This window comes from Erpetoichthys calabaricus, chromosome 8, assembly GCF_900747795.2.
Source record: "Erpetoichthys calabaricus chromosome 8, fErpCal1.3, whole genome shotgun sequence".
Classification (NCBI taxonomy): domain Eukaryota; kingdom Metazoa; phylum Chordata; class Cladistia; order Polypteriformes; family Polypteridae; genus Erpetoichthys; species Erpetoichthys calabaricus.
Window position 1 is genome coordinate 165,329,913 of NC_041401.2, and position 10,111 is coordinate 165,340,023.

The 10,111-nt window shown below is 37.3% G+C and overlaps 1 protein-coding gene across 1 annotated transcript in view; it reads right to left on the reverse strand.

Annotated features, from left to right (window-relative positions):
- Nucleotides 1-9,253, reverse strand: part of dnajc16 (DnaJ (Hsp40) homolog, subfamily C, member 16) — a 42,800-nt gene extending 33,547 nt beyond the window's left edge. The window contains exons 1-2 of the mRNA XM_028807722.2: nt 8,956-9,253; nt 1,790-1,978 (exon numbers count right to left, since the gene is read on the reverse strand). Coding sequence (XP_028663555.1) covers nt 1,790-1,968 — 179 coding nt within the window. The 5' untranslated portion in view covers nt 1,969-1,978; nt 8,956-9,253. The remainder of the gene's footprint in view (nt 1-1,789; nt 1,979-8,955) is intronic.
- Nucleotides 9,254-10,111: the final 858 nt, after the last annotated feature.

Sequence of the window (10,111 nt, forward strand, 5' to 3'; positions counted from 1 at the left end):
GTGTACAGATGGAGCTCCTGCAATGGTAGGAACAACTGGTGGTTTTGTGACTCTACTTAAACAACAAATTCACTCAGAGCCACTCCTGATGGAACCTGACAATGTGCCAGAGAAGTTCCAAATGGAATTTTTGGAACTTAGTGAAGATCCAAATGCTCAACACAAGCTATCCCAAAATTCCATGGATTTGATTTCATTTTGGCGTGATGCTCACATCTACCCCATTCTGCGCGAACACGCTCGACGGGTGTTAACATGCTTTGGTAGCACGTACATTTGTGAATGTACATTCTCTCATAAAAAGTACATTAAAAATCAATACCACACAGTCCTGACAGATGACCATTTGGAAGGCCAGCTACGTTTAAGAACAACAACTTTTGAGCCAAGTTTTAATGAATTGTCAACCAACAAACAGACTCAAAAAAGTCATTGAAAATTACAGAATTAATTTGTGTTATGGATTATTCTTACACTTTTACACACTTTGGGTTCAGTATAAAGTTTAATAATAAATAATTAATAAAAGCATTCCTATATATGTTGTTAATGACTTTATAATGGAGCGGCCTTGTTCCAGTTAAAGCAATCGTCAGTGGCCTTAGTGCGAAAAAAGTTTGCCCACCACTGTTCTAGATGGTCAGCTTTTATGTGTGGCGCACATCCTTTTGTTAACCATCACTTCCACTGTGAAGCAGTTACGCATGTCTACTTAGATGTGAAATGGAAAATATTTGGGAAATGGTATTACGTGATGACATGAAAAATTGTCAAATGTATTAAGCACCATTTGGGTTTTCCTTAAAACTGGAAGGTTTTTTTTTTTTAAATTAGGCATTTGATCACAGATTTCTGAAATAGCCGGTAGAGTGTGAAAAGGGCTTGCATGAAGTGCTTATTTTGCTTCCCTCATTTTATAGGGAAAAATTATTACATGCATATTACACACGGTGGACCTCATATTTATACTATTATATTCAAAATGATACTATATTAACGAATACAAAATAATAAACATAACTTCATCTGATAATTTAAGTTGAAAAGTAAAATAGTCCAGGTGCAAAGTATTTCGTTTGCATACAGCTTAAAATAAGAACAACATAAAGTAGCTATAAGCAGTGGATAGTGAGCTTTTAGCAGAACAGACAAAACCTTAAACGGACAATATCAACCACTGCACAGTTCCTAAATTAACAAGGCCAGGATACAAATTTAAGAAGTATGAACAGGCTTTGGAAGATCCTTGGATATTCTGCCTTTTGACAGATGCAGAGTTTAAATAATAAGAGGATAATGACTGGAACCTGAAGAAAATGGCAAAGGACATTTAAACAGACTTCCACTGTTGCAGAGGCAGACCCCTGTTTTCATCTGAGTTTATGCTGTACCAGTCACTGTTTTTATGTTTCTCCCAGCATTCTATCAAGTTTGTGATGTTTCCTTTTGTGGCTTTCATTCTCAATCGAAAAACATTGTGAATGTTTAACAAGTAAATCTAAACTGTTTCTAAGGCAATTATAGGTCGGTATGTATGCAAGTGTAACTTTTGGTAGCTTGGTCATTTTCACTTAGTTGTAAGATCACCAATCTTTATGATAAAAAGTAATCTCCAAATAGATCTTTCTACACGTCCTGGCCCCTTGATCTTCACCTCTACAAGTAATCATTTCACAATACACTTTGAGGGTAGAAAAATGTTTATTTTACTCATAATACTGTGCAATATGATAGTAATATCAGCATTACGATCAAATTTCAGGAAAAGTGAAAATAAAGAGGATCTTACCATTCTCGAGCAAGCTGCTTATAAGCCTTCTTGATTTGAGTCTGACTAGCAGTTTTGCTAAGTCCTAATACTTTATATGGATCAAACTCAGCAGCACGTAGCAAATGTGGACTAAATAGCAGCAGAAAAATCACCAAAAATTCAAATCTTGAAGAAAAAATAAAATGTGATATCCTCATTTTCTTCCACCTAAAATAAAAAAAAAAAGTTAAGGCAAAAATTATAGCCTTTACTAAAAACTTACAAATTGGCCCAACTTCATCAACATGACAGATTGAGAGAACAAAAAATCTTCAGTCTAGGAAAAATTGTATTTACTTGCATTACCATACCAGGACCTAAAAGAAGTGCATCCCTTAAATCCACCCATCCATCAGCTGTATCCACTTTGTCTGATGCAGGGTTGTGAGGGCCAGAGGCTATCATGACAATACTTGACGCAAGGCAAGATCCAACAATAGATATAAGTGTTGATTAATTCCCAGGAACACTGGGGTACATACTCATACTCATTTATACCAGGCCAATTTCCAATTACCTTTCACCTAACAGACAGGTTTTTGGAATGAGGAAGTGAATCAGGAGTACCTGGAGAAAAGCCCATGCAGATGCAGAGAAAATGTGCACACTTTGCACAGAGAGAGACAAATTTAAAGTCAGTCTCCTGAAGGTGCGAATGTCAGTGTTAACCACTGCACCTCTGCCATATTTTACTTGGAATGTTATTAGTCTAGCAGACTTAAAAGCAATCGTGCATGTTGCTCCTCTTCCGTAACCAATATGGACAGAGCAAAACACTGAACTAATCAATGAAAAATGTTAGTGTCTTTTTATTTAAATAAGCTTTTCTGGATGAAACATTCTTTTCTCATTATATCATATATATACACACACATTTACATATATACAGTACTGTGCAAAAGTTTTAGGGAGGTGTGAAAAAATGCTGTAAACAAAGAATGCTTTCAAAAATGGAAGTGTTAATCATTTATTTTCATCAATCAACAAAATGCAGTGAATGAACAAAAGAGAAATCTAAATCAAATCAATATTTGGTGTCACCACCCTTTGCCTTCAAAACCGCATCAATTCTTCTAGGTACACTTGCACACAGTTTTTGAAGGAACTCGGCTGGTAGGTTGTTCCAAACATCTTGGAGAACTAACCACAGATCTTCTGTGGATGTAGGCTTCCTCACATCCTTCTGTCTCTTCATGTAATCCCAGACACACTCGATGATGTTGAGATCAGGGCTCTGTGGGGGCCATACCATCACTTCCATCACTTGTTCTTCTTTACGCTGAAGATAGTTCTTAATGACTTTGGCTGTATGTTTGGGGTCGTTGTCCTGCTGCAGAATAAATTTGGGGCCAATCATATGCCTCCCTGATGGTATTGCATGATGGATAAGTATCTGCCTGTATTTCTCAGCATTGAGAACACCATTAATCCTGACCAAATCTCCAACTCCATTTGCAGAAATGCAGCCAGAAACGTTCAAGGAACTTCCACCATGCTTCATTGTTGCCTGCAGACACTCAATATTGTACCGCTCTCCAGCCCTTCGACAAACAAACAAACTGCCTTCTGCTATAGCCAAATATTTCAAATTTTGACTCATCAGTCCAAAGCACCTGCTGCCATTTTTCTGCACCCCAGTTCCTATGTTTTCGTGCATACTTGAGTCGCTTGGCCTTGTTTCCACGTTGGAGGTATGGCTTTTTGGCTGCAACTCTTCCATGAAGACCACTTCTGGCCAGACTTCTTCCGGACAGTAGATGGGTGTACCTGGGTTCCACTGGTTACTGCCAGTTCTGAGCTGATGGCACTGCTGGACATCTTCCGATTTCGAAGGGTAATAAGCTTGATGTGTCTTTCATCTGCTGCACTAAGTTTCCTTGGCTGACCACTGCGTCTACAATCCTCAACGTTGCCCGTTTCTTTGTGCTTCTTCAAAAGAGCTTGAACAGCACATTTTGAAACCCCAGTCTGCTTTGAAATCTTTGGCTGGGAGAGACCTTGCTGATGCAGTATAACTACCTTGTGTCTTGTTGCTGTGCTCAATCTTGCTATGACATGAAACTGTCTTCCACAACCTCACCTTGGTAGCAGAGTTTGGCTGTTCCTCACCCAGTTTTAAGCCTCCTACACAGCTGTTTCTGTTTTAGTTAATGACTGTGTTTCAACCTACGTGTGACATTGATGATCATTATCACCTGTTTGGTATAATTGGCTGATAATACACCTGACTAGAATCCTACAAAATCCCTGACTTTGTGCAAGTGTACCTATAAGAATTGATGCTGGTTTGAAGGCAAAAAGTAGTAACACCAAATATAATACAGTACATTACTGGATCGTACAAAAAAAATGATCTCAAAATAATAACAGAACTGAAATATAAATTGTCTAGTATGATGCAAAGAGGCTACCAACAAACAATACCTGAATATACACAAGAACAGACTGTTTCTACACTGTAGACAATAAGGAGTGAGTTATGACAGAAATACCTGTAAACTTAACACATTATAACATAAGATTCTCAAACCATTTCATACAATTCAGTGTCATTAGGCCGGAACCTTATTTTGTGAGAGAAGCTAAAATACCAAAAAATAGAAAAACTGGGTATTCAGTTGCCAATTGAGAGTTAACACCTCAGAGACCAACCCATGAGAGGATGTATCATAGAGTGGAAGCCACTGATCTATACAAGTATTCATGCAGCATCAGAAGAGTAAGGAGCCAGGCCTCAAAGGTCCTCAGTTGCCTGACAAGGTGATATAGGAAGAGTAATAATAACAAGTAATTTGTGGTGTTGTGTCAACAGTAAATCAGAACAATGTTTGGATGCTGAATCAACATTGGATAGGACTTTAAACACATCATGCCAGTAGAAGAGTTCTTTGCAGATTCTTTTGTTGCTTGTTATTGCTGACAAAAGAACTTCAGTAATCTACCTGGACATTAACTGAGGTTACTTCTGAAACAGAGGAAGATATATTGTATCAGACTTGAAACCATATTAATTATTTTGCTAATAAAAATCAAACCAAATTGGAATCAGCCTTAAAGAAGAAGAAAAACAAAAATCGGAATCAGTATCGAAATCGGCTGATCAAGTAACATGAAATGAAAGCACATGTTTAACCACATATATCAGTTGGAAATTTGTTTTCAGTAGGAAAGTACAAAAACATAAAAATGTTCTTAAATATGTTGCTCTTTAACCACAGAAACCTAAATCTGCAGCCTGTTGGCAACAACTGAAATTTTGGAAAAAGAGAATGGCACCTGTCTGGCAGAATTGAGTCAGCCTTCTTTCTAACCTGTCTGTAATATAGTTCAGTGACACAGCTCTGCTGTAAACAAACTATTTTATTACAAATTTTTACAATTTTTACTCAGATGACATGATGAGGTAGTCCTGAGTTGTTAATAAATTGCTACAAATTACTTTTAAATGTTTTCATCACATGTAGTGAAAGACTGTGAGTGATCATAAATGTGATATTTCATCAGTGGATATTTTATCCAGCTGTCAAAAGACCAGAGACAGCAATTCACATCTGGACATCAACATTCAAAAAAATCAATAATGATGCTTGGAGAAGACTTTTCATGTGAAACCATGCCCCTGGGGCTGAAAGGAAACCGAGGAGGGTGACAATCACATTATTGAAGCAAAAGATGGTCTTTTATTAAACTTGATAACTCTCACAAAAATGTTTTGTGTTTAGCTTTTACCCATTTCTAAAACAACAAGAATATCCGTTTTTGCAATATGTGTCCAATCTCAAGACTCAGATCAGTACTCAATAACACTCTTCACTTGAACAATGGATGTAATTTGCAAGTTTAAAGAATTTTTTTACTTTTGTGCCTTGGCCTGATCATCCCCGTTTTAAAACATAAGAAAAGGCTAGTGTAAATTAATACATATACCATGATTGTGAATAACTTGAAAAACACCAAATCTGTCCTTTACTATGCCATTATCAAGCCTGCAATTGGGTCAAAATCTAAAAAAGACAATTGGTTGCATAACTAGTCCTACATTTTCATGGCACTGTTTATGAATTGTAAAGTTGAAAACAACTAAGACAAGAAGCAATGTTTGTTTAAAAAATAAAATAAAATAATTAATGTAAAATGAGCTCAGAGCTTTATATTGTTATTTTCTTAAGTATTTGCTTCATGCATTCGCTTCAAACTGAAGCAAAATTAAACTAGGAAACAGAAGGTTTCTTAAGGAGCCAAATTTGCCTAATATAGTATTTAAACACTGACTGGAAAACCTTTGAGCTTTTTGTTTCATGGCAGTATATCCTTGCAGAAATTGTTGTGACTTTATAGGCATTGATATTATAATTACAGAAAGGTCACGACTGCTGGTGTTTTACTCCAAATAATAAGGCAGATAACTGAAGAATGACTAACTGCAATCTAAGAACAACAATTCTTGGGAAGGAGCTTTAACCTAAAAGCTCTGGAATACTGGGGATTTTTTTTAAATAAAAGCTCCATACACACAGAGGTGATGCATGTTGCCCCTGCACTCCACCACTAAGCTATTCAACAATGAATATTTTTAACTTTAAGTTATTATTTTAGCTTACTTAGTGCACAAAATATTGTTTACTGCCTGTTTGCACAAGGTTTTATTTTTTACATTGCTGTGTAGTTTATCATATTCTAAAAAAAGTGAAACTGCATTTACTAAAACTACTATATTACTGATAACAACAGAGAAGAGCCTCTGCTCATCCAGCTTGAATTATCAGCACAATAATCAAAGATATCACAAGTTCAATGTGAAGGTGCTTAAAATATGACAGAAAATTGAACAGAAAAACAAAAAACAATACTCAGTTATCTGAGGTACTATTTATTTTTGGTGTGAATGAAGAAAAATGGTGAAACAAACACAAAGCATTAAACCCTTTGTTTCAATGAGGCTATAGACCATGCAGTACCTAGGTTTACAATGGAATGGATCACATTCCAATAACACATCCTTGGTATAAGTGAACAGAAGGTTTGTAGTGTGAATGTGTGCCTGAAAATTCTGTAGAAACTGTGTCATGCTATCAAGTCGACTTGTACCAATATCCTTAACAAAAATATTTCTAGTACCTTGTTCAATTGATGCTTGAAAAATTCGGGCTGTTATGGAAGCAAAAGGGATTTTACCCAGTAGTACATAGATGTGCTTAAAACAGCGGCCACAAGTGTATATTATCTGACTGTGCACGAATACCAGTGCTTGTTTCATTATATTGATGTGCAATATTTGACATCACTGACCATTAACTCTTAAATCATTTTCCAAAAAACATAATTAAGTCCCGACCTAGTTTTTATTGCCCTTTAAAAACATATGCAATACTTGAATACTCAAGTTAATAAAAGATTTGTAAGTCCCTGCATACAAGAATAAATATAATTGACATGTTCTTGTTTTATTACACTAATAAATATATAAAACAGTTATTGAACCCAGTAAAACATTAAAAAAACACTGCTGAAACAACAGATAACCATGCATTAAAATATCCTATGTGACACTTGCAACTTATTTTTGACAAAGTACATTCCACTTGAAGTACATATAAAATACATCTTGTATTTTTCGCCCACCTTCCATTAAGGACTTGGTTCAGTGGTCCTAAAACAGACCTTATATAACATGCTAAGGATCGATGCTTTTAAGCTGTGCTGCTGGAGATGTCTGCTACGCCTTCCATGGACACCCAGAATAACAAACCTAGCAGTTCTGGAACGGATCAAACCAAAATTTTCCCTGGAGGCCAAGATAACAAAGCAAAAGCTCTCCTACTTTGGTCACATCATGCCGAGCAGGTTGCTTCCTCAGAGGAGGAGGCCACCCAAAAACATAGCAGAATTTAAACAAGTTGCGAAAGTGATTTCTTTGAATATTACTTATAGTGTATTTCAGCCTGCTTCATAAAATTGCTTCTATGAAAATAACTTCTTGTTTCTGAACCATATTTAACACGACTATCGGGACAATAAACTTCTTTCAACTACATGCAAACATTTAAGGATGTGAAACTCCATTCAAAACTCTTGAATATTTAATGATCTCAATTGCACTTCTGTGCAGAGCCTTAAAACTGTTCTTGTCACTAACATATCTTGGGCTGCAATTAGTACTCTTACCAGAACATTTTTTTTTACCCATAATGTCTCTGAAACCCTTTTGTTACACCATTCCTCTAAATTTCTGTGATTGCTTTCAGCTGTCAACGTCATTAAGCTATCAAAAATGTACAAGCCCAAAATTCAGCAGCCACGGTGCAGACTCCATCCTAAACAGTGATCACTTTTGAAATAACTCTGGTATTATCTTACAATATTCTTTAAATCGTCATTAGATAATATCTTTCCTTTACTCTGTATAAACCCCTAAGTCCACCAAGAGTTTCTTTTAGTCATTTTATTGTCACCAACATTTGATGCTCAACTGTTTGATAATGCTTATTGTGTCTGGGTTTCCCTTTTCCTGGAACTTTACCTCTAAAGCTTTTCATTCTACAGTAATATTTAAGTACTGCCACCACTTTCTTATGTCATTCTATTCCCCGAATGAAGTAATCCGTTCTTACGTATGCCACCTCTTACTTCAATGGCCTGCGTTCCGCACAGTGCTCTGCTCTCTATTTTTGATTTCTGCTGTTTTCTGAACTGTTCCTTGTATCTGTCATTCGCATTGTCTCTACTCTACTTCTACACCAGTTTTAAATACAGTGTATTTTACTCATTGGCTACTTAGCTTGTGATGCCCTAAAACTGCACTGGGCATGTAAAACGTATTGTGACGCTAGATGTTCTAACGGCCTAATATAAGTGAAGACCAATAATTCACTAAAGCACCCCGTACAGCTTTCGCGAACAAGTTGAATAAGAGGTGTATAGCTCCCAAGGAAGGACAGAACGAACACATAAACAAAAGACGACTTGGCATTAAAACGGGTAGCGAAGTTCAAATACGCCATCCTTAATGCAAAAAGCCAAAGCTAATTCTGCCCCTTGGCGCCCAGTGACGTTAATACTAGCAAATTCGCCATAGTAAGCTAAAATTGCGTCAGGCTTTCAAGACGCTCATTACTAGACGTGAACGAAAAAAAAACATGTCTTACAGCTCCTTCTTTTATCTGAGAAGGCTGCTCGCATCGCCTGCGGCCGCCGGTGGACACCAGGAAGTCCAGACACTGTGTTTCTCCAGGGCCGCTATCCTCAGGATAAGCTTTGATAGTCAGTCACGCTGATGGCTAGAGAAGATCCGTAAATGTACGTCCCAGCCCTCCGGAGTACACCTGCTTGACCCCTGTCTTTCCTGTGATGTTTTGGAGCCGGGTCACTCTCGATGAACCCTGCGTACAAAACGCAAAACTGTCCCACATCTACAACGCTTCCGCTAGCCGGCGTCAAGGCTACGCGTCCTGAGGGGCGGAGCCGCGCCAGTGTCGACTAGGACCAAGTAGCAACCGAGCGGCGCAGCGAAGTTGAGAGGCGGAGTCGGAGATAGCGGTCACGCTGAATGGCCACGCCCCTTAGCGGTGTTTAGTTCGAGCAGTGAGAAAAGATCGACTGTTAAAGAATTGCCAAGTCCGTGGGCTAATTTTTAAACACCTTCTGCTGGAAAATCCAATTAACATTCTAATTTAGGTTTAGATATTTTTCGGAGTATTCTTACCTAGATTCGCCGTAAACGATGTACACAATTAGCATATTTTATTTCAATTAGCCTAAACCGACGCCCATTTTCAGATAACATTTTGAAGACTTGGGTGGCAACTATTTTAAAAAGGTTGGGAAGTGCTTTTGCCTAACTTCTAGTTTTAGTGGGTCATGAATACGTATATTTATGTTTAGATTTTGAAAGAAAACAGAAAGTAACGAAACCACAATGACTGTACTTGGGTAGCTGTGGGAAAAGAGCGCAACACTTGACCAAGTCATAGTATTTATCTAGTAAACAGACTGAAATGTTCTGTTTAATCAACTATTCACCCCGCAAAGGTTCGTATAGTACACTATGAGGTGTGTCATGTCTTTTTTGGTGGAGGCGCCTTTATCATTAAATAAAGCAATTAGAAAAAAAATCACATACTTGAAAACAAAGCAAAATAAGCAAATTCTTTTTTCCAAATAATGGACGTAGTACTATGCAAATATGTCGTAGAGAACTGCTTACCAGAAAACCTGTTTCCTATAAATGAGAGAAAAAGCATGCCATTTGAGCGTGTACAACGTTTAAATTGTGTTTCTGATACGATTGTGAGCAACCCTGGA